This window comes from Ixodes scapularis, unplaced genomic scaffold, assembly GCF_016920785.2.
Source record: "Ixodes scapularis isolate PalLabHiFi unplaced genomic scaffold, ASM1692078v2 PGA_scaffold11__112_contigs__length_91849675, whole genome shotgun sequence".
Classification (NCBI taxonomy): Eukaryota; Metazoa; Arthropoda; class Arachnida; order Ixodida; family Ixodidae; genus Ixodes; species Ixodes scapularis.
In genome coordinates this window covers 7220710-7245972 of record NW_024609837.1, presented here as the reverse complement: position 1 = coordinate 7245972, position 25263 = coordinate 7220710, and the positions used below count along the sequence as shown (strand labels likewise).

The following is a 25263-nucleotide window of genomic DNA, read 5'->3' as shown; positions in this document are numbered from 1 at the left end:
AAAGCTTAATATATATATTAAGCTGCCCCATTGGGTGCTGCCAAATTAAATGTCACGAGGTGTCATTTAGGGTAATTTGCATCTCTTCAGATGTCCGACGAGTTCCACGCCGTCTGTTTGTCTCACCGAGGTGCTAGTTTCCCGCCAATTCTTACTAAACTGAATTTTGATTAGGCACCGATTCAGGCCTAGGAGCTAGGAGGTAAATTAAAGTGCTGCATAAAAATATAGACAAATTCTGGGTCTCCTGCCATATTCAGCGGGAAAAGGTCACCGATAAATTGAATGAAAAGCGTTTTCCCGCTAAGAGGCGTAAATATTTTTTTTTTCAGAGCTCTAGAAAAATCCTTTCCCATGAGCACTTGAAGAGCGAAGTCTTCAAATGACAGGGGAAAAAAGTTTTAATCGAAACTGGTGCGGCACTGTGCACAATATTTCTAACAAAGACGGTGTGTTCAACCTCACATCGAGAACTTTCTTTAGGGTCGAACCGTTATTTTGGCTTCGCCCTTCGCCGAGACCTCTACGTAAAACGAAGTGTAAAGCTCAGCGATAGTTCGGGGCAGGAAAGTAGGTACAATCACGGTAATCTTTTAGTGTGTTCTTATGAATTGCGTCACAATATTGCTTTCAACAGAGAAAAGAACAACCTGCGACACTAGAAGTCGCCCGACTCCTGCTCAAGCATCAAGGTGGGACGTTCAACGTCCTTCAAATCGATTTTTGTGGCGAATAAAACGATGCAGAATGAAGACATCTGAAGCTATCGCTCAACTACGAAAACCTGTATGTCCTACTAAAAAAAAATTATCTCAAAAAGTACAGAGAGGCTAATTGGTTTTCCGTAACTCGATTAAAAAGAAATATATTCCAAATCACATGTGGAATATTCTGTTAAAACAGACTCGGACCCAAAAGTTTTCCCTCTGCACTGTAAACGGTAGTGACCAGCCTATCCCGGAATCTGGAAACTTCTTAGAATGGATGCTTGGGCGAGTAGGATATACATGTTACAGGAGAAGCGCTAAAGTAGACTCACTCACCCTCACATTCACACTCACACTCACACCAGAAAAACGGTCACTCACGTCGCGCTGACTTTCAACTCAAATTGTATTTTCGTCTTCTTTCGTTTTTCTTTTACCCGTGTTAAATTTGTCACCTCACTTCATTCTCTTCTGTAAACTTCATTTGTACTTAGCAATGTTTCGTATATGCCAAAATAAAAACAACATGTAAGTGACTAATGAACGACAAGTTAGCGTAGTTAATATGGGAGTAACAACGAGTGCTTTAAGTGGAGTTAAAAATAGGGCTAATTTCACCGATGTGATGTTGTACTTAGAAGGAAAAATGCCACACATGTCACACTTTGGAAAACGCTAACGCTAAACCCTTTAATTTTCTATTTCAGCTTTTTTTTTTAGCTTCGTCTATTTTTTTTCTGCATATTTTCGGCTTCGTTACGGAGTCAGTGTTAGCGTTTCCCAAAGGGTGATGTGTGAAGCGTTTTCCAAGGGTTTTGCTAAAGCATTCGCAAAGGATCCACCAATGAATCTTCCTTTAATTTTTTGTTGTTGCCGTCTAGGATGTGTACCTTGCGTCTGAAAGGGCAGAAGAGGAGTGCATACTCTCTCTTGAGGTTGATCACGTTGGTTACGCCCCGTAATATCGCGATCTCCTTTGGGGCTTCGAGACGCTCGGTGAGCAGCTCGGCTGGCCTTATTTCGGCCAGCCGAATCCCAAGGCGCAGCTTCCTCTCTTCTGTCTCGTTCGCCCGTCACCTTCGTTCAAAATCCGTCTTCTCTTGGCGCCTACTTGGACCAGCGCTAGTACTTGGTTCACACTTCGTTTTGTAGAACAAATGAAGCCATACGCGATCCGCACACCTGCAAGTTCAAACTCGCCCCAGCATCCGCGCGTTCATTGGCTTCCACCCCGTGACGTCACCTATACATCTTGCCTTTGCCCTTTACTACTCTATTCCTCTTCATCTTTATCTAAAACATGTGCGGAGTACTCTAACTTGGAACGTACCGATGTTTAGTACGGAGTTCGTTTATGTAAAACGGGTGCTTTTGGAAACATTTCGTTATAGATATTCGAGTGTACGTCGTGGCGGTTATAAATGACGCATTCGACGTAGCACTTTGAACCACGAGTAGCTGTTATATTGACACTAAACTATTTGTGCGATCTAACGAACTTACGAACCCCACAAGTCAGGATGTAGACATAACCTTATGCTTGTTAGTGTTTAAATTTATGAGCAACGTATCACACCACATTGCGCCGTTACTAAGGTATTGACGTGATGTAATTCATCAGTTTGGAAAACAGATCAATTGGGGTGCCTGGCAATATTCGAGTGATACATAAGCGTTATTGCCATGGATATTGAGATTGATTAGCCAGAAAACCAGTTCAGCTTAGAAGGTGACTGTCTGTGTGCAACGTTCTAACCTTAATAATGACTAAATCTAAAGTTTAATTTTGTCAAACATTTTTTCAAACACGTTAACTGAATCTAGCGAGGTGGGCAAGGTTAATGAACATGACGCACTTTCCCTACGACTTCCGGTAGACACTTTCATGCCTCGAATAAGGCTTCTGCATTGGATGGCGAAGTACACTCGGTAAGATGCAATACGAAAATAGTATAATAATTTCGTACTTTTTAACGAAAAAAATCACACTTCAAGTACATTTCTCGAACACTTCGACGCCGTCTAGTAACTGAGACATGCTTACTAAATTAATGTTTAATAGACTATTCGAAAACAAACAGTATGATTACACTTTGCGAAAGGTTTCACAAGAGTGTAAAATTCGTGTATATTAATGTAATACATTGCCCTGGCTAGAGGCGAATAAATATGCGATCCTGGTATTGCAATATGCCGCTCAGTAAAGTCAACAAAATAAACATTAACGAAAGGAAATCCATAGAACGTGCGCAGTCCGGTGCGTGTAATGCGGAAAGCAAGTCGTCTGCTGCTTGCGCAAAAGTTGCGGTGACGTCAGAAAGAAGCTGAGCTCTGATTGGTCCTTCATTCCGAACCAATCGGAGCTCGGCGTTCTGACGTCGCCACAACCTCTGCAAAAGAGGCAGACGAACTTGCGCTCGCGTAAGATTCTAACCGCAAAAAAACAAACAACAACAAACAAAAAAAACTGATTGCGCCTGCTTTGGAGCGTACGCGCTAAAATACGATCTATTCAGCCCGTGTGCTGCCGTTGGCCTAAACATGGACGGCAGGGTACGCTACGAGCTACGACGGCCAATGCGGGGCTGCAACCCGATCAGGTACATACGCGTCCCGCCCGAGAGTCGCTGAGCCCATCGGGAAGGTCACGTGATTCTGACGCAGCATCGGATTGGTGTAGATGGCTCGTAACTTCCTCCGCGGTCCATCGAAAGGTGAAACGGAGTATTCGAAGACGGCGATGGAAACTATGTCCGCGTGTTACGATCACGTTAGAGGCGATGTGGAGGCGATAGAACATACTTGATCACGCACAAACCTGCGATTGGATGGCGTCTCCGTCTTCGCCGCCACTCACGCGGCTATTATAAACTATATTGGGACGCAATAAGGTATCTATATTTTCTTTGTTTCCCAGGTAAAAAGCTATACACTAAATGCGTACCAAATTTGTAATTTTACGAAACGAAATAGTACGCTTAACCTCTATTTTTTGTGTTCTTCTAATATCAGAACTATACGCTTAATTTATTCTATAGTTACTGTAGCCTTAAGAAGCTGGCTATAGTAATTTTCTTGCGAACATAACTAAGCCCGTAATTCTAAAAAAAAAATAATAATAATAAAACACGCCACTTTCGTAACAAAGGCTACAGAGTTTCGGAGCAAAAAAAAAAAACTACTAATGCACAAATTAAAGCTCATTAATTAATTTTGAGGAAAATTGTGATTGAAAGAAAAGAAACATCAGTAATACGAGGTAATGACTTGTCTCCAAACGGTGTGAAACACCTTTTAAAGAGACTGCAGCATACAAGAGTCACTGACCCTCATCCTTCCCACTTCGTTATTCGTTCTTTAGCGTTTTAATTGGTTAATGCAATGATCTGATTCGCTGCGGAACAATAATAGAATGTTAGGGACTATCCAGACCCTGCGTATCTTTAATTGCCAGTGACAACACAAAAAGTGTAATTATAAAAACGTCTTTGGACTAGCTCATTCTTCGTGAGGCTAACTTGGATAAAGAACTTGCTCTTCAATATTTATGAACATTTTTTTAAATTGGTTATTTTGAAGATTAGGGCACTCCAAGGGTGAACTTACGGGGCATTCAAAGTTCTTACAAAGACAAAACGCCATATTCAAAAGCTTTTAACGACATTTTCCTTTTGCACGCTTGGTTCATCGAAGAATATAAGAAAAAAAAGTAATCCCATCACGCCGGTTTATTTCGTTGTTGACTCAATCAACTTGCATAGAGGACGGCAGAAGAGCCAACCGTGAAATCAATCAAGCGGCTTCAGGCAGCTACAATGTAAGACGCCCGCAAAATTCGTAACACAAGGTGGTACCTGTTTTTCTAGTACATTTTTTTTCCGTAGGATCAAATATCGGAGGAGGAAGGATCTGAAAGAGTCGTGACAAGCACACCCTAATGTTTGCCGAAAGATGAGTTACACGGAAAGCCCTCCTTCTACGTTTTCATATTATTCTCGACATCAAAGGAAGATTTCTCGCTTAGTAAAACAATTCGTCAAAGCATCTAATAAAATTCGCCTGTTTTTGATATTCTGGCGAATTCAATGAAAGCTCAGTAGGATTTGATAAGTTATATATGCTGGTCGTTAAATAGCAAAGAAAATGGCGAGAGAATTGTGATTGAATAAAAAAAATCATTTTCATCCATGCTCCTCTGCTTTGGAGGAATTCCATTATTTTCTCTTAAATGCCCCCGTGCTTTAAATCTCACCTCGAAATGCCTCCGCGCCTTTTGTATCCGACCACTAATACGCAGCTGCTACCCTACTGGGTAGTGGAAAAGGGGGAGGGGGGAAGGGAGAGAGGAGAGCCTGCGGATTGGGCAGCTTAGATTGTTTCCGGGCCCGGGCCGGGCTCCTGCAATAGTGTAGCACACCCTCTCAGACGTTGTGAAGAAAGTTCTAACGCATTGATCCTTTAGATTTAAAAAAAAAAAACTAAAAATCCGAAGAAACAAACTTACTACCACGCCGCTAAAAAAAATCTTAGAAATGAAGAAAGATAGGGAGAAGAATCCTAGGGATTCCATCAGCAGAGTGAGACACCTGCCAGCAAGCAAGAAAACGGGGGCAATTCAATTCCAGAGGACAGTACAGTTGTCTCTCGCTTTCCTTCTGGAGGTCTTGAAGAAAAAAAGAAAAAGCCCACTGGCTACCAAAGATAAGCTGTCTTCTATATTTGTATAAGTTTTCGGAGGTTCAGCACATGACTTGGCCGACTCAGTCAGCTGGTCAGCTTGGCCGACTTGGGATTGGGAATGTTTAGATGCCGGTTTCAGTTCACATTTTGTTCCATTAAAATTTATTTCGGAAAGCTGAAGGAAGGACTTACATCAGGGCAGTTCAAGTTTGTCGCAAATGACACCATGTAGAGTGACGTTTGGAAACAATTCCAAGTTTTGCCGCAGCCTCGTCAGCACCGATGGGACATGCGCAATGCAGTCACTGCTAAAGTTTTCTTAAAGTACGACGACATGAAGACGGGTACCTCCCGTCTGAGCCGACATAATTGTAAGTCTTACATTTCTGAATCTGCTAGCATCACTTCATTTTTGCTTCAAGCAAGGTCAGCATTCCTACCAGCGTTAAAGAGAGCTTGCCATTGTCTTGCGTCAGGTTATGTGCAAATGTTACGCGGCCCTTTGATGTGGTCCAAGGCGTTGCGAAACTCGCGAACGAGCTGAAAAACTTCGGGTCCCGTTACGGACGCACTCATATTTCTCATGAGAGGCCGGCTCGGCGCCGACCTTTCAACAGGAAGGGCCCGGGCCGGGCCTGATCAGGTAGGCATTCCATTAATGCGGGTCCGGGTTGGGTAACACAAATACTCAGTGGGCCCGGGTCGGGCGGGGACACAAAATGTAGGCCCGTGCTGTGCTCTTGAGCACAGTTTTAACGCATCGCTTACCCTCCCTTCCCCCTACTCCGCGCGGCACGTTACATTTGGTTGCGTGAGCTGTGGTTTCCAACCAAGAGCTGCTAGACGCTTGAACTCTCTCCCATGACCTTGCTACAGTGCAACCAATCCGAGCAAGCAAGGTCCTTGGAGGGTTCCCACAAAGCTATCGCTGCAAAAAAAGAATATTTTCTATCTGTGATGGAATACGAAAAGTTTGGAGCACGTGTGTATTAGCGAAAACAATGAACTCGAGACAGTTCGCTTTCATAGAAAGGAGGATTCGCAATTCAAACAGTTCCAGATTGCTCCATGTTCCAATTTCGTTTCTCCTATTTCAAAGCTTTTCTATTTTTTGTATAAAAATGTAAGATACATGGCAAAAAAAAACGCGAAAAAAATAAAAAGGACGATTAGAGGAAAAGGAACCCAAACAGAGCGCTGATTGAAACCGAAAACTTTATTCTAACACGAGATGGAAAAGATAGTAAACAAGAGATGGAAAACATAGAAACAGAACAGTCAACGCGATAAAACACCCCTGCATGCCTACACAAAGTTGCCGCACCTCTTGATAAATTCCACGTCGTCACCGGACAGGGTCACAGATTGGGCCCTGGCACCGAATAAAATTTTCAGTTGTCAGCCAGCGTTGTGTTTTCATATCTCACTTTCTCTAGTCCTCCGCATGTTTGGCCGGTTTTCTTTCTTTTTTTTTCATGTAAGTTATGCTAAACGAACTATCTAAACTCCACAATTTCCTAGCTTTAGGCTTCGCTGCACATTCGGATATAGGTATATGTAAGTAATTGTTTAAAGCATGAAATTCTTTTTGACGTTACCCTCAATCCCTATATTTTGTCTGTCCATCCGTCTGTACATTTTTATCTAAATTTAGCGGGGATAGTGGCATCACTTGACGTTACGTGACCTATGTACTTTAAGTAAACTGACGATACGGGACCTACACGTCAATTAAGTTTCCTCGCTAAATTTAGCGGGATGATTCACGTCTTCTGCCCAAAACATCAATTCAGTGTCCCCGCTAAATTTAGCGGGCATTGACGTTACGTTAACTATACACCGATTCAGTTACCCGCTAAATTTAGGTGGAAAATTTACTTCTAGTTAAGTTAAATGAGCTAAACACCAATCCAGTTTCCCCGCTAAGTTTAGCGGGGAAAATCGACGGCACGCCCAATATACAGCCATTCAGTTTTCCCGCTAAATTAAGATAGTTTAATAATTCGGTTATACGGATCACCACCAGTATCTATCATCCCCTAGTGTAGGGATAACTAAGTATATAAAAAAGATGAATTACTATAGTAAAAAAATGTTTGGCTCATGTTTAATAGACATATAAGTACTGAATTCCGTAACGCTATAAAAATTATAAATAATACACCTGGAGTTTGGAGAAAATGTGGGCAGTGTTTGGTTCTACCGCAAAAATAAACTACGTATCGTCGACCGCTCAGTTCGCGGCCAAATGTAGTGTTTCCGGACCCGATCACATTGGAAAGTTTTAGGGCTTGCCGTTTTTTGAGGCAACAGTTCTAACGCGACTTCCGGAAATTCTCAGTGTAAAAATGGCGGCCGATCAAGGCGACGATTATATAAAGCTGAATGGCGTCGGCTACCGAAAAGGGTCATTTTCTAATTCAACAGAATTATAGATACGACGTTTGAAAAGAATAGACAAGTTAAGAAATAACACAAAGACAGATTCAAAATCTTCTCATCAACATGGGTCATCGCTGTCGTCTTTAATTAACTTCAGATATTTCGGTGAGGCGACTTCTTTGAAGTCAAAACACACGAAGATCCGTAATATTATCAAGGACAACAGTAAAACGAGATACGACGTCAAAGTACAACCACCACGGAAGACAAAAAAATTAGAGAAAAAGACATCTACGATTGTTTCCCTATTGCCTTGAAGACTTCTTTTATACCTGTTCATATTACGCAGAGGTACTTTCCGATTATCACTACTTCTATTCAAACCTCCAACTGCAAGATTTCATCACTCTCTCCATTTTAGTTATTTCAGGTTCTCCATCCCTATCACCTTTTCCGACTTTTGATGTTCTCACTGATTCACGACCTCGTAGGAACCTTTTATTATCGCCATTATTTCGTCCAACTCGACGGGACATTTCATGTTAAAGGAAGTCAAAAAGAAAAATATATTTTACGACTGTAGCGCGATAGATGGCTATTACGGATGAGACGAAATCGGGATCCCCATGGACATCTGCGGTGGAGCTTTCACGATGGGGACCTTTTTTGTGGGCGTTCCTATTAAGCCTCAGCCCATGTCGTTCTCACATCATATGTTCTCATTGATCCGTATTTTTCTTGGGGGGAAACGAGAGTTTATAATGTATTTCCGCACCACAACTTTGATTTCTCAATTCCTGACGTAGCTTTTGTTCGGCAAGTCGATATTGGTCGTATATCACATGTAGTTTCAGGAACGAAAAATCCGGTTCTTGTTTTAGTTTCGGGATTTTGCTGGGTCGAATCACCTTAATCTGAGCGTATTAACCCAAGGTTCAATATACAGGGCGCTGTTAAAAGTGTATTAGAACAATCAATGCCTCAACACAATTATAAAACAAATCAGCATTAAAAAGAGACTAATCATATTATGGTTATACCCTTGAAATGGCGTTGCAACGATTCTTGTACTTCTCGCAAATCCCGTTTAGAACGAATCCCTGACGTTGATGACCTATGAAACAAGGGTTCGTTTTTCACCCCACGCAATAGAAGTCGCATAAAAATATAAAAAAAACGAGCAGCGTTCACTCCCTAACTCGCAGTCAGAAGAAGCGGTCACGTGATCTGGAGTCGATTATATGCCGCCAATGTTGATCATAGGCCAGTGTTGTGCCCGTTACCGAAAAAAGTAACGAAATAGCGTTACTCGGTAGTTTGGTAAAAATTAACGCGTTATTGAGCTACGTTCCTTTTTTACAAACGTAACGATATACCGTTACCGTTACTTTTCAAAACTAACGAACGTTACTTTTACGTTACTTTTGTGTTCGTTTGGCAGAGATGTATGATAAGCCTCCTTCACAAGCTTCGATAAAGATAGACATTTACAGAGTGGTTTCACAGTGTTTTGATGCGCGAAGCAGCTTAATTTTCGGCATGCAGAGTAGGCATTGGAACTGTAAATTATCTGATTCCGCCTCCTTTAGTTGATAGATTTTATTCAGTCCTGGCCATGGCGACGGAGTATCGTTATTCATGTCCATCTCACACGCAGAATGAGACGGACATGGTAGTCAATCGGATTTTATAAACTACAGCATGCGAACGGGGACTGCTGGAACACAACCAGCCAACGAACACCCATCTTTACGCCGGTCTTAGTAGCAGTCCGGTTTACTTCACTATGTGGAACAGGACACCGGTTACCAGCACACTGGTTATAATCACTTGCTGCCTCTTATCAGCAGTAGCTCTTAGTTTTCCTGCAGAAAAAAAAAAGTTTCGTGTTTGTAAGTTCGCTTTCCAGGTTTAAATCTTTTTATTTATTTTTTTATTATGACCTTAGAGAATGAAAGACTAATCAAGCGGACAATTCTTCTGTGTACAAAAGTGGGTCAGGAACTTTCAGGCAACGAGGGAGAGAGCGAGGGTACTAAATTCCACAAAGGGTGTTTGTTTTTTTTTAACTAGAGAAACAAGCTAATTGCTTCGCCACTAGTTGTCCACTGTTGTAAACAGATGTCTCTCCCCCCTCCCCCCCCCCCCCCGCTATCCACCTCTGCTGCACAAAGCAGAGGGGGAAGAGGAGGGAGGGGACGGGAAGGGGGCTGTAACGCAGTCGTTCGTTGTAGTCTTGTGGGTGGTGACAGTATGAAAAAAAAAAGGAGGACGAACGGAACTAGCTGGTAGCCGAAGGTTTTTTCCGTCTTCGAAAAGCGAGATTTTTTTTTTAAAGTTTATTGTGACGGATGCTGGTTCCGCGCAGCGATAAGCATGTGCAGGATTTTGAGATGGATGGGTGAATAGATGGAGTGATCAGTGGAAAACCCATCGTTTTAGGAAATCAAAAGTTCAGAAGTCTCAACAGCAAGATACGGCATCGCTTGGGCATCGCGTACTCGAGCGAAAGTAGTTGCCCCTCGAGCAGAGAAGCTATATCCTCCATTGAGCTTAGTGACCTAAATTTAGTTCCCCTAACGTCTCCAGTTTTATGCACAAGATTGCTATTCTAAACGTTAGATCAGGCGTCGTGACCTTTTCCCAAATGCCTAATGTATTTCACCAGTTTTGGTCAAAAGTAACGAGTAACGAGCAACGTAATTTGATAGCCGATACCGTGAGAAAGTAACGGAAATACTTTACTCGTTAGTCATTCAGAATACTAACGAGTACGTTACTGCGTTAGCAAAAAATGTAACGCGTTACCAGTAACGTCGTTACTAGTAACGCGTTACCTCCAACACTAAATTCATAGCCACAAGCTGGGGTTGACAAGTGCGAAGGACACGCGCTGAGTTGCAGACATTAGGAAGTTTTAGTAGACCGTGTTTCCCCCCCCCGCTAACCCTCCGCTATGAAGAAACCGCCACTGCGCCTGCGCGCCGATGGCCTTGGCTGTAGAGTTCCGGGTAGCGAAGGGGTTTAGCGGAGGGGGAAACACGGTCTACTAAAACTCGCTATTAGGCAGTTTTAGTAGACCGTGTTTCCCCCTCCGATACGAAGAAACCACCACTGCGCCTGCGCGCCGATGGCCTTGGCTGTAGAGTTCCGGGTAGCGAAGGGGCTTAGCGGAGGGGGAAACACGGTCTACTAAAACTCGCTATTGAAGTGATTGGACACAGGCCGCTACCCTAATGCTTGTCGAGCTATTGATTATCACGAGCCCAAATCGAGTGCTACAGCAATGCTCGGGTCCGATCTATGAGCCGCATTAAAATGTCGTCACTGGGAGGTACCGCGACCCCCCAGCAACGTCATCAAGTTTTGCGAAGAAGAGATTAAATGGAAACGCTCGCTTTTGTCCTCTAAATGACACCGTAACAAAGTGGCTTCTTGGTGAGTGGCGTTGCGTGCAAGTACACTTGGGTTCTGCTGGTGTCAGTAAACAGGTGTACAGTGAAAACCATTCCAAGGGAATATTGTTGCACGGCCCTTTTAAGACATCCAGAGTCCCTTTTGTTGTATTCGCAACTCCAGATAAGACGGCGCTACACAGCGGTAACGCCACCTCCTCTGAACAGGAAATCTTATGGATGAATTCAAAGACCCGACAGTAGCTTCCCGATAATGACAATAGTGACATATTCTAATATACCGCGAGAGTTCTACCTTGATGTGTATCTTGTTCAATATAGAATACACCGTTCTATTTTATAGGATTGGCAAAAAAGTTGGCAAAAAGTATTTGAGAATAGATACACTGGAACACATATGAATTACAGTAAACAAGGTGCAGGCACTGAAACGCACCTTCACAAAAAGAAAAAAAAAGAAACTTGTTTCCCAGCATACAAAAGAACCCAAACTTCGTCTTCTTCCCACCAACCCCTCCCCCTCACAAAAAGAAGGAAAAAAAAAAAAGAAAGAAAGGAAAATTCCATCAAAGCAGCACACCAAACATCAAACAAACAAGAAGCAATCACTTTGGCGAAGTGCAGAAAGTGGTCCCGCTGCGAACACTTGGATATTCGAAACCGGCTGAGGAAACGCCACTTTGTATTGAAACTGTGAAGATGCACTCAAGGTTCGCCCGGTTCATGTTTCTTCTTGTTCTCTTTGTATCCTATTTCATCCTTTTAGCCGGTCCCTCGCGTATTTCTGGCTACATCAATGGCGTAGTTCAACGAGCGAACCCCATAGATTAAGCAATAGTGTAACAATGGTAGAAACTTGAGCAAGTTGGATATACATCATTACGAACTAAAAATAGCGCGAAGAAGAGAAAAAACAAAGAAGACTATTCTTTTTTTTTTTTTTTTCATGTATGTGATTTCTGAACAATAGCAGCCTGTCCGTGTACGTCTTCTCTGGTCCTTCGCCTTTTTGCACCATTGTTAGATTTTTTTAAAAAAAGGCCAAGAAGAGATTAAAAACATGGGCAACGCCCTTATCGAAGGTCAGGAATGAGACAGGTCAAAGTGAGCAGTTGTATTATTTCGCCAATCGTGCGGCGATGCTGAAATGGACAAGAACACGATACGTTAACCATTAGCGGGCAGTCAGTTATTCCTAGATACTGTTACCAATAAAAAAACTCAACAATACTACCGAAGAACAAATATATGCGTAAGAACACGTACGTAATCAGTAAAAAATATTTTAATTTAAAACTTTTATGTTGCTTTTTCATTATTGTTTCTCATGGGATCACTTGATTCTGTAACGTAAATGGGGCAGTTAGTGCGACCACCCACTTCAGGTAAATTAATAACATTGCCACTCGTCTGGATTGGAAGTGTGCTTCTTGAACTATGTAGTGTTCTTCAATAAGACATTTTGTTTAAGTAAAAACATCCGTTCGTTATGTTCTGTAGGCAAAGAAACGCTAGGAAACGAAGGACAAGTAAAAACAAAACAAAATAACGAACGCAACTTTCAACCTAAATTAGGTTGAAGTTTAGCTGAAAGTGATGTTCGTCATTTTTTTTTTCACTTGCTCGATTTTCTTTTAGCGTTATTATCCTCTATCCCAAGTGCACAGCATTCCGCAATGCTCGCTGACGTAATTAATTAACATGAGTTCGCATAACACGGCTGAATAATTATTCCAATTAGACAATTATGTGTATGTGTGCTTTTTTAAAGAACTGACCGTAGCGGGTTAATAAGTATTGCCATTTCGGCTCAGTACATGCAATAGCACATTTTGGCGCATTAATAGAACCGCACGACATGCATGAGTTCCCTGTCGCAAAAAGTTCTTTTAATGACCTTGTTCCCCCACTGCAAGACTCCAGCGCTCATCTGTAATACCTCTCAACTATTTGTCAACTTTTTGGCTTCCCCGATATCTTATTTCGTGCATTCAAGGTAATCATTGTCTACCCTATCATTCAGTACGCTTGACTCTGCATCTACATCTCTGAAAAACGCTAGACCTGTTACATATAAGCGAAGGTGTTCACGAATTATGACTAAGTCGACAAAACTGTGTGATTGACCTATTTGCGCCAGTCAGACACCGTGCATGTCTCAAACCTGCATTGGTGTCCCTGCGGCAGTGGCAGTTTTAGGAGAATTCGCGTTAATTAAGTTATTGTTAGATGAGTTCCACATAAATGCGCTAATTGATGGTCAGTGTGAACGACCGAAACATGCTACCTTATTATAGGCAAAATTATTTCTTAGGGTCTACTTCGTCCCAAAGTTGAAATACGAACTCTGCTTAAGCTGTCCGCAAAGTAATAACATTCTCCGAAATTTTTCTTGACATAATATGCACTGGCGTCCTATGTAATAAAGATAGGAACGAGTGTAAATAAGACTTGTATTTTGAACGACTTATACAGTTGGTGCCAGAGACGCGTCTATCTTATTGCTAGTTTTCCATGTTAATGGATAAACCAGAAAAACTCCGCAAACCACTCGAAGGCAAACTTTTCGTCAATTAGGAATTACTTCAAAAATTCAGAATCTCAAGGTCAAACATAAGAACTAAAAGCAAAAAAAAAAATTTTTGTGAATAAATATTGGCTGATTACATGGTCATTGGTCCTAATTTTTGTTTTGATCGTCTTCTAATCTCAGTATTTTCACAAGAGTGATCCCAGTTGTTCCTTCAGGACAACCACTCAATCTGCTTCTGGGTCACGACAAAAACCACCATTCCGATTTCTAGTTTCAACCGTACTATTTGTAGTTCCTAAATAATATTTGTTTGTGTGTGTAGGTGAAATATATGATTTAGTAGATTTCATAGGAGGGGGAGTGCAGCTAAGCTTTTATGCTTCCTAACGAATATGTCAACGAGTTTGGTTATTTAAAAGTACAGACGTTCACTGAAGCAGCTCGTGCTTCCAAGACTTGTCCTGCGCAGTTATTACGTTAGTGCTGCCAATGCTAAGGACGCCAACGTCAAATGCAGCTGAAGAAATACCGGTGAAATTTTACAAATTTAGGGTTCGTTTATGTTCAAGCATTATTTATGTTTATTTACAACATAACAAAAGAAAAAAAAACTGGGGACAGTAGGAATAAACTTTGAATTGCGGAGAACAGGCAACCTAAAAGGAAAAAAAAAGATAAATTCCGATAAGCACCAAAATTCCAGCGACAAATAAACTCCGAAATACACTCTGCGAATAGTGCGAAAAAACCAAGTCCCAAAACGCGGAAACCTTCTTATCAACCGGGAGCGACAGAGTGAGAGCATTCTCGTCCAGATACAATATGGACATACTTGCAGACGACCAAGTTCAGCGCATATACTTAAAGGCGGATTAAACGAATTCATTTCTTGGCGGATTAAGGGATAAACAAGAGTCCTCTGGATTTTCGCCTCGATTTCTGAGATTCTTTTTTTTAGCACCTCGTTGGAACAATATAACGTAATCCTGTTACACTTTTAGCTCACTGATCGTCGTTATCACTAATATTTACCTACCACCTGCTCTGTTTTTTTTTTTTTCGGAGATTTACGGTCTAACCAAACCATTTCAAGAAGATAATTCCTTCACCCGCGTATGGTGACGCTCTATGGTCATCGTTGGGATTGATTTTGTTAACGGAATGTGCAGCACCAAACCTCTAAACAACGATTGAATTGATTGAAGTAACGAAAAAAGTGTTAGCGCTTTACAACATATGTTAACCGTAAAAGAGCTGAAAGACGCAAGAGCAAAAAAACGGTGCAATGGGAAAGAATGTTACTTGGGGTTCTTTCGGTGCTACATGCAGTACAACATATGTTTGTACTATGTTTGTTTGTGAAGATAAATCTTTATCCTCACAAGTCTTAATAATTTCAAATGCAATATATGCAACAAAAAATAATCCGGTAATTTTCTCTTTTTTGTAGGTATTCCTTATGGTCAGCGGGTGCGAGGAAGAAGGGACACGCAGTCTAATCAACAAAAGTGAACCTACCGTACGGTAAAGTACGCTGTTCAAGACGGAATCCTTCGACGCTTTGAAGTCACACAACGCCAGCTGTTTCCAAGCAACACTGGGAGGCAGCGACAACCAGCATCCCTGTCCATACCATCAAGGCGCTCTTCAGTCATCGCTGAAATCCCAAGGGACAGAGTCATGGAACGAAAGCTCCGCCGACGCTCTTCTGGGCCCCCGCTACGCGAGCACGGTGCGCATCGTCCTCATCAGCGTAATGCTGGTGGTGTCGCTGATTGGGAACCTGGCGGTTTGTTTCAAACTCTTGACGTCGAGGCGTCATCGCTACTTCAAGGCGCAAGTCCTCTTCCTCAACCTCGCCCTGGCCGACCTTCTGGTCACATTGGTCACGATGAGCTCCCAGCTTGTCTGGGAGGTCATGGGCAGACTCTGGATAGCGGGCGACCTCTTTTGTCGTCTGTTTAAGGTCCTCCAGACATTTAGTTTAGTGTCGTCCACTTACATGCTGGTCAGCGTAGCCATCGACCGTCACTTCGCCATCGTCAATCCCCTATCACCGTCTCCCAAACCCAGATCACTTGCTATGGCGGCCTGGGTCTTGTCTCTAATACCGTCGCTCCCCAACATATTCGTCTTTCGATTGGTCACAGTGGAAAACAACAAGTACTACTGCGCCTCCTTGTTCTACATCCACAGCCACCCGCCGATATCGCGCCAAGTCTACATGGCATTTGTGTTCTCGTCCGTGTTTATAATTCCGCTATTTCTGCTGGTCGCACTGTACTCGACGATACTCCTGGAGATGTGGAGGCTCGGCGGATGGGACCAGGACTCGCTCAGAAGGAACAGCGCCGGCAACACGCTTCCTAGGGCTAGGGTGCGAACCCTCAGGATGACCATCGTTATCTTCGTAGCGTTCCTCGTGACGAACGTGCCGTACATCATTCAAGAAATGGTGCTAGCCTTCGCCAAACACGTCTCCATGGACCGCAATCTGGTGGCCATCTTTGGTGTGATATCCGCAAGCAACAGTGCTGTGAATCCGTACGTGTACCTTGCTTTTAACGCGAAGCCTTCAACAAGCAGCGGCATCTGGGGGCTGTTTGGGAAGTTGACGGGCTCCAAGCAACGGGGCTGTGCGCAGCGGCCTCCGGTGATTTTGCGGTTCAAAGCTAAGCCGCTTAATCAAAGGCAACAACTTCTCATCAAGAGCCCCGGCGTGTCGTGTCAGAACAAGAACGTCATCAAACTAGTTGCCCCGGAGAGTGCGTCGTCTTCACAGCAGGGTTGTTATTGCCGGACGTGATTCAGAAACTGCAATGAAGCCTCGGTATTAGTGCAGGCTTTGCGCATCGTGACTTGCTAACATGTGTGTGAGTGTTTAGCTTGGGGAATTTATATTTCACAGTTAAGAACAAATAACCATGAACGTGCGGAAAACTACCAGCCCTACATAATGTTTGATAATCCTGGGATTTACCCACACCTTGAAATCATAGGGACCCTTTTACGTTAGGTTTTGTTTTCCAGTTTGTCTTTCTAAATAGCTTGATATAAAAAAAAACGCTAAAAGGTAAACCTCAATTGACATTTGAAATGATGTAAACATATTATGCAGTATTATAGTTACTTACAATATAACAAACGCGTAGTTTGACGAGGCCCGATCATCATATTAATCATCCTCAGCCAACAATTTGCGCGATTAGCCGATACGAAAGCCGAAAAACGAATCGTGAAGCAATACGGCGAGCAAGTCGTCTGCTTTTCGCGCTAGAGTTGCGATGACGTCAAAAAGACGCCCAACTCTGATTGGCTGTGATTGAATGATAGCGGGTAGACCTCAAAGCAAGCTTACTTGAGGTCTACCCACAATCTTTTATTCAGAACCAATCAGAGCTCGCCGTTCTGACGTCACCACAACCCCAGCAAAGTAAGCAGACGAACTTGCGGTCCGCATAAGCGTGAGCATAAGCCACAATCCGCGTCTCTTACGCAATCACCCAATTGAATTGCTGCACCAACCAATAAGGACGCCAAAAAAGAACGAATCGCAGTGAACATACCAGAGTACGCCCTGTATTTCTTTGGGTGTCAATGGGACTATAGTATGCTTCTATCTAAAAATGAAAGAGTAAAAACCTTCACGGAAAGTGATATCAGTTTACTAAAATCTATGTAGAATGGAGCATGAATACTTCAACATTTTCCCTTGCGCTCACTTTTTTCGCAAAAAAACTCGGAGATGCGCTTGCTGCGATTTACGAAAGTGTCTTTACCAATGACGAGATTAAACACCTGTTTTCGAACTAAAAGAGCCGTACATAATGTGATACTCGCGAGTTTTATTGGCCGTTTTTCCTCCTCCGCTAAGCACCTCCGCTACCCGGAACTCTATAGCCAAGGCCATCGGCACGCAGGCGCAGTGGCGGTTTCTTCGGAGCGGAGGGTTAGCGGAGGGGGAAACACGGTCTACTAAAACTCCATATTATACACGACATGTACGCGCAAAGCGTCAGGCTTAATTTCATATTGTGGAAATCACTTTTCTGCGAAAACTTTTCTCCGGTTTTGTCATTTGTTCACCGTCACTGTAGAAAACAGTGATTGGCACTCCCAGTTTCTTTAGTGAATGAAAACGGACAAAATGGTTCCAGGGTGTATATTTTGAAATCATCCGGTTGTCGTATAATTTGTGGTCATGACTGATAGTTGAAGCCGAAGTGCATGTAATGCTTTCTAATGTTCTCTTTGAAGGGCGCTTAGTAGCATGACACATCATACTTTGAAGTATGTCTGTACCATATCATTCATTGTTTTGTAGTATGCCACGCATCTAAGGTTCTGTCATTATTAAACCTAAATGTGCATTCAAAGGAGCACCTTGCTCCAAAAACATCCCGCTTGGGGCACCAAATTTATTTCAGTGTCTTCAAACTGTGATTAACATTTCTTGCGAGCAAAGACGACAGATTGTATACAGACTTACAGTTACACTTCACGAGTCGAATGCTTCTGAAGTACTTTGTGAAGATTTAAGTCATGCTATTCTTTGAAACGATAGAAACATATATTCCTCTTAGTGTTATAAACTAAGAAGCGTCTACTTTTTTTTTACAGACGAGTACATAGAGAGTATATTCTAGTCTCTTACTGTACATAACTAAACTTCTATATAACTAAACAAAACTTCACGGGCACGGCTTCTCATCGTACGTGACCTCCAAAGAGGAAAGAATATAAAATATACAGATGAATGAACCGTACTTTATCGAATGAAACAAATACTACTAAGGAGCGAAAAAGAAAATTTTTGGCGGTGCCGGGGTTTGAACAACGGGTCTGTGAATATTCGGTTCTGGTATGCAAACCACTACACCACACCGCCATGTCCTTCTGGCGTCTTCTATCTTATTAACGCACCAAGACTAAATGTATCCAATCAGAAGTGTTTTCGAGGCACACACTACTGCGTGGAACGTGCTACGACGCTTGCTGGCAGGTGGTTCGTGCTAGTTGTGCTGTAGAATTCCTCTGACCGTTTGTCTGTGTCGCGTGTACCTGCATTATTTCTTCTTTATGAGGTTCAGAGACACGGTCTCATTGTCTTCAAGAATGAAAAGCAAGTTTTAATTTAATCAAGGCACTTTTCATCACCGTACGCGGTCTTCAAAAAGGAAAAAAAGCAAAATATATGCAAATGAATGATGAGTTCTTAATTGAATGAAACAAATTCTTCAAAGCCGCCGAAAGACAAAATCTTCGGCGGAGCCGGGATTTGAATTCCGGGTCTCCAAATATCCGGTCGGGTATGCTATCGGAGCGCATTTCGGCCCCGACGGCACCGCGCCCCGTGGAGAAATAGTGCAACCAGCCTCTGCTGCGGTGGGCAAGGACAGCGCAGCAGAGGTTGGTTGCACTATTTCTCCACTTGGCGCGGTGCCGTCGGGGCCGAGATGCGCTCCGGTTGCAAACCGAAACTTAAAAACCCATCGAATTTGTGCGGTTCTTCAGAAAGCCGTAAAATGCTGCGAGTGCCTTCTATCTCTCTGCAATTTGTTGATTTAGTGTTTTCGATGATGCTGAGCAAGTTTCTAATTGATACCATGCCCTAAACACAATATTAAAAAGTTAATTACGCAAAAATACTTAACAATCTATTTATCCCGGACTTTAAGAATTTTCCTAAATAGGCCCCTGACCCAAAACCAAAACGACACGTTTTTTTTTCGTTTTTTTTTTTTTTGCGACGCGTAGTTTTTGCAATGTGGAATTAGTCCACCTTTCGTGAAACACCCTGTATATACTGAAGCCTGACTCAAACTTTTCATGGTTATCTTAGGTTTCGTGATTGTAACTACATGTGAAATCAAACGTGCACGTATGAAACGAACATATATTTTTTAACATTCTAGCGTAGAGAAAAGGCCCACAGTCACGTAGCGGAATCTAACTTTTTAAATAAGAGCAACAGGGAATGAGTTGCAATGTCATTGCTGATCTCGCGGAAAAGGCTTCACCTGTTTACAGTATTAAATACATTACGTATTTTATTGCCAGTTCTGTTGTAGTGAAGTTGCTGGAAAATAAGTATGTGAACACAAAAACGTTTGACGCGTAAGTGACACATTGAATATCGAACAGCAAGCCTCACTTTGTCACTGATTGTGATTGAAAGACAATCAAGATAGTTTAAACCAAGTAATAGTTCTGTACCGAATTCTTTAGTGTAAAGACTCCTTTTATTTAACCACAGACAGCGTCAGAATTCTTGGTGCAGTAATAAGATAAATTCTTGCATCTATATAAATAAGGTCAAATAAATTAAAAAAAAAACATAGGTTTCCCAAAATGAGAATATTTAAAAAATTATGTGTGCAAGAGGAACTGTCGTAGTACAGCGAATTAATTCGTATCGTCGAATGTTATGGACATTGGTCGGAACATTGTTAATAGAGAATTGTCCACGATCACAATAAAGATATCCTACCGCTGAGAGGGTGTCTGTCTATTTTAAAAAAAATAGGACATACCTGGAGTAATACTGCAGAATCTCCCATTCGCTTGATTTCACAAAAACACCATTTAAGATAGAGCTGACTCATTAGACCATTCCGAAAACACGCAGCGCCTCCCATCGCCTTGTCGACGCACTAGAGCAATCCGATGTGCGGATCGTGAAAGAGTAGCCGTGGATAGAGGAAGCGGTTTATGTTTGTTCAGCATTAACGCGATTTCGGAACACAAAGAAAGCAGGATGATAACAAAAAGCTTTCAGCCTTTCCACTCTGGTGAAGAAGGTAGACCAGCGAAGCTGTAGTAAGGTGGGAAAGAAGTAATGGCCGGCCGCAAGTCAGCAAGCCGAAGCGGCAAGGTGGACATCTACCGCCATCTATGAGCGACGGCGCCAGTGAGACAACCGGTGGTTGCCGCCGTCGCTCATTGATGGCGGTAGCTGTCCAGAATTTCGTGTCATCATTTGTTTACTGACGGACACGATACTGGGGAAACTAGCCTCTAACAGCTCCACTGTAAAAAGGGTACGCATCGGCTTTGAGATATGCTCGCTCTAGTTTCCTTGTCTTCTGAACTCGCAGTTTTAAGATAAAAGGAAATGTTCCGCTTTCTCTATCCGCTGAACGTACGAGCTGGCCTGAGCGTACATCGAAAAGGCCCCACAATCCCTCGCGCCGCGCGGTGCAACTCAGTCGAAGCAAGACCTTGTGGGTTTTCCCGGAAAGGTCTTTTGCCTCAGCAGCACGTACGTAAATGAATAATTCTAAAACAGAATCGGAGGTTTTGACATTTTGAAGCGTCTAGCATTGATCTGCTGGGACGATGGCAGACATACTAATACAATGGCCCAAGAATAACAGATCATAACGAACGCGTATGACATGAAAGAAATATTCTGTGCGCTTCACGATTATCGAACCTAGGGTGACCACCCGTCCCGCGACTCGTGGGACAGTCCCGCATTGAGGGCTCGTGTCTCTCGTACCGCAAGAAATTCCCAAATGTTCAAAATGTTCCGCATTTCAGACTGCCATAAACTACCCTCTGCAATTCATGGCGCTGCCGAGCAGCGGGACACGGGGAAGCGCGGAGGTCCCTGGTAATCGTGTGAATCGCAGTGGTACATCATTTTCTATCCAAGCATTGCGGAAAGCGACCGCCAATCTTGCTGAAGAACCGACGCGCATGCTCCGTTTTGCCTCTTCCCTTGGTGGCAAAATATTCTAAGAAAAATCGCTCGCAAAAAGTTTAAATATACAATATTGTATTTATTTTTAAATCGCTGTAACGAAAGGGTTGCTGTAAAGTTTTGTTTTAGGGAAGACAGCCAAACAAGGTAAAAAGCCTGCAACTCGAAACGGTCGAAAAAGAACTTAAAGTTAAAAATGTGTGTAGGACCATGTTGATAAAATGAAGCTTTGACAGGAGATAATAAGCTAAAAAAACATTTACTGCTTTTTATTTCCATGTGATACATTCAGTTCTGCTACAGTTGATGTTTGTGCTTTCAACTTAAAATATATCACTGGGAGTGAAAAGTAGTTTGGTTTAATTGCTGCAATACAATTTGCAGGTGTATAAATAGCACAGGATATTAAATCTGTTAACAGAGCCTCGGTTCATGATATGCTTGTTCATAACCCCCCTACCCCTACGCCCCTCCCTCCCTCCCTCCCTCCCTCCCTCCCCCCCCCCCCCCCCCCCGCCCCGCCCCGCCGGCGTATCCCGCATTTCGCTAACAGGAAGGTGGTCACCCTACGCGCAGTCCTCCTTTTCTCGAAAATGCCAAGCAATATGTCCCTGAGTATAAAACAGTTTCCTCGCGATACACCTTTTCCTAGGTTATTACGCCTCCCCACCCCCCCCCCCCCCCCGCCCCCTGATGTGTTCGGGGCAATTCCATAATAATTATCGATGCGGGAGGTGTCAATGGTGTGCTTGTTTGTAAATCCCCTACCCCTCCTCCCCCCCCCCCCCCCCCCCCCTGTGTCCCTAATCAAACCGATCAAGACAACTTTTTTCTTTTTTTTTATAAAAATCTTTAAAAAAGTTACATAGCCTGGAGCCACAAAACGTAAGATATTTCAATACACGACCATTTCTTCCTATCGTCCTTTCTCATGAGCTGCTTCCCCAACTTCTGAGTAAAGCCACATTCACTAGGACTTGAAGAATTGGCGGCGAACAGAAAATTGTAAATTTGCAATGTCCCTTTCGGGTCACGAATAGCCTCTGTCTGACCGTGTTCACTTCCTTTTCAAAAGTTTATAAAATGTCGTATACTTGTGCGAAACCATAAAAAGTACTCTCCTTTTTTTTTTTTGCCAACGGGTTTCTGGAGTCGTTTTTCACGTGATGCTTTGCCGAAATCTTTCCCGACATGCTTTATTCCCCCGAAAAGAACTTTCAAAATGAAGGGTCCGTACAATTTCTTTTGGGTGTGCGTAGAACAGACAGCCGAAACCAACAAGCGCGTATCTTAAACATTTTCTATCCTCCCGCAGAGATTGCTCTAGTATCACTAGGTTTACGGCTCCCGGCAAACAAAAATACATAACAATGAATACAAACGACCTTGGCAACAGGGCGACAATACTTCGTTATGCAATTAGTATTAAACTTTTTATGGTTCGCGAGCAGATAAGTGTCCACGCAAGGGTTATCCACTCCCAACTGCCGTGCATGGCGGTTTCTGGGATATATTGTCACGAATGAAGGTGGCGAGAAGACGAACAGTGAACTGAATATAAAGGTTTAATAGACGGACTTGTGCCAAACAAAATAAACAACAAACGTCGAGGCAGCGGGAAAGCGGGCGGCGATTCGGCGGCGTAACAGCAAGAAAGAGCGAGATTGACTCGACAAAGGTCCCGCGTAGTTCCTTATCTAGTGTGCGTCACTATCTCGAAAATTCGGCTTTGAAGTTTTGAGCGTCGCGCGCTCGGGCTGAGAATGAACGGGCACTTTCAAAAGAAAAAAATTAGGACGAAATGATAGTAAAGTTATCCCTCGAGTAAGAATAAACTCGAGTCTTCTAGAATTCCGCGACCGAGCGTTGCTTGTTCGGCCTTGCGCGCGGCGATACAGACGCCGCGAGCATTTTACCCCCCAAAATGCGCAATAGGGTTGGCGTATCTAGCTTCTTTTTTTCTATATGATCCTGTTATACCGCGTAGAGCATCTTTTCTCTAAATGGATTTTGGGGGCACGCCAAAATAACTTATCTTTTTTTGTTTACTGCCACCAGCCTTAAGGGCTCATGCAGTGTGGTAGAGTGCGTTACTGGCAAAGAAACATATCCCTTTGTCAAATGAGGACGATATGGCACGCATAACTCGGCATAGTGAGCTCGTACCCCCAAGCACCCGCTTGCATTGCTCACTCCCGCATCTATATCCAGTTTTTGTATGTATGTACTATAGACGTGGGATGTATGGCATATTTGTGCTACGTTTATAGCTCCTAGAAACAACGGTCACCTGCTCTTTTATTACAGCATTATGGCAGATCATTTTCTTTATACTTTGCGATTTTTCTTCCCCTAGACTGTCTTTGGAATTAAACTAACAAAAATCTTACATTCACATAAGTCGGCTATGTCCATGATAGCAAAGAAATGTGGCACACTAACAGAGTGCGCGGAAACGGGCAAGAATTTCATAAAAATCACAAGCAGGAATGCTCGCCGCTCAAGCACCGCTTTGCGAGATCACCGCCGTTCCCTTTTGCGTGAATTTTGAGGAGAACAGTACCAAACTACGCAGCCGGGAAATACGTACTCGTCGTCTTGTTCGTTATCTTACTTCTCGGTATCTTAGTGTTTAGATGCTTCCTAGACAGCTCCTCCGCATACGTTTGTTTCTTGCAAGAAATTAGTAGGAATATTATTAATTATACCTGTTACACAATTATTGATTGTAATTATTTAATAAAGCGCCGTAATGTGTCGATATTTGTTTCAAAACATTTTTTGTAGAGATGAAGGCTCGAAATCAATCGGTTTGATACAGGTTTCTTTTTAAGCTTTAGAAGTTTGTTTAAAAAAAAAAGCTGTGCAAGCTACAATTATGCGGTTTGTGCAGGTGAGTTATATGGCCAGGGGGACATAGATAAGGAGGCTAATCGTTATAATCAGTTGGCTAATTAAGTAACGTTTGTTAAATACCTTTTTTAATTAATGAAAATAGTTTTAGGGTTCCAATTAGAAACTTGCTGAGCGTCGTAGAAAAACAACTAACTCAGTAATTTTCAGAAACACTTTGAGCGCGTGAGAAGCGTAGTAGTGCACTAAAGATTCCATTCGTGGAGCAGGTACATGGCTAGCGGATGCAATAAGGCGCCCGCGCGAGTTTCCCTTTTTTTTATGAGAGCCTCAGCACTGTACCTGCTCCACGAGTGGTACCTTTATCGCACTGTTGCGATAAAATTACTGATTTAGGGGTTTCGGACGACGCTCAGCAAGTTTCTAATTGGAACCATGGGACTATTTTCACTAATTAAAAAGTTATTTAACATTTTTATTTAATTAGCCGACTGATCGTTACGATTAGCCCCATATACTATGTCCAACTGACCGTATCACGCACTTGCACAAACTGCTTAAATGTAGTTTTACATCTTTTTTCAAACAAATCTGTAACGCTTAAAAAATAAAACTGCATATTAACTGCATAGTTACCACTGCCTCGGGCCCCGTTTGGAGATAAGGAGACTTGTTTCTTTGTGGAGCGTAAGTTTGTCTGCTGGTTGAACAGGGGTTGCGATGATGTCAGAACGCCGAGCTCTTATTGGCTGATTGAAATAAATAACGATTAAACCTCTCTAGGATTGAGGTCTACCCACTATCCTTCCAGTCGAAGCCAATCAGAAGTCGGCATTGTTCTGACGTCACAGCAACCCCTGTGCAAGAAGCAGACGACTTGCTCTCCGAATAGTCAGTGGCGACTTAAGAAACTCAGGGAGTGGCTTATTCTGTTGACACCTGTTGCTTCGTGCTTCATTCACCGATGTTCTTATTGGCGAATGTCAC

The 25263-nt window shown here is 42.8% G+C and overlaps 1 protein-coding gene across 1 annotated transcript; it reads left to right on the top strand.

The window, feature by feature from the left end:
* Positions 1-15396: 15396 nt before the first annotated feature.
* LOC115319449 (cardioacceleratory peptide receptor) lies at positions 15397-18274 on the top strand. The gene is made up of 2 exons (XM_040216586.2): positions 15397-16289; positions 18121-18274. Exons 1-2 carry the CDS (start codon positions 15475-15477, stop codon positions 18272-18274), a joined length of 969 nt encoding a protein of 322 aa, XP_040072520.2. The 5' UTR covers positions 15397-15474.
* The last annotated feature ends 6989 nt before the right edge of the window (positions 18275-25263 follow it).

Excerpts from the sequence above, each read along its gene's own strand:
- LOC115319449 (XM_040216586.2), top strand. The coding sequence starts at position 15,475 with ATGCTGGTGGTGTCGCTGATTGGGAACCTGGCGGTTTGTTTCAAACTC. Across the intron at positions 16,290-18,120 it reads TACCTTGCTTTTAACGCGAA|GCTTGGGGCACCAAATTTAT; the intron begins GCCTTCAACAAG and ends CAAAAACATCCC.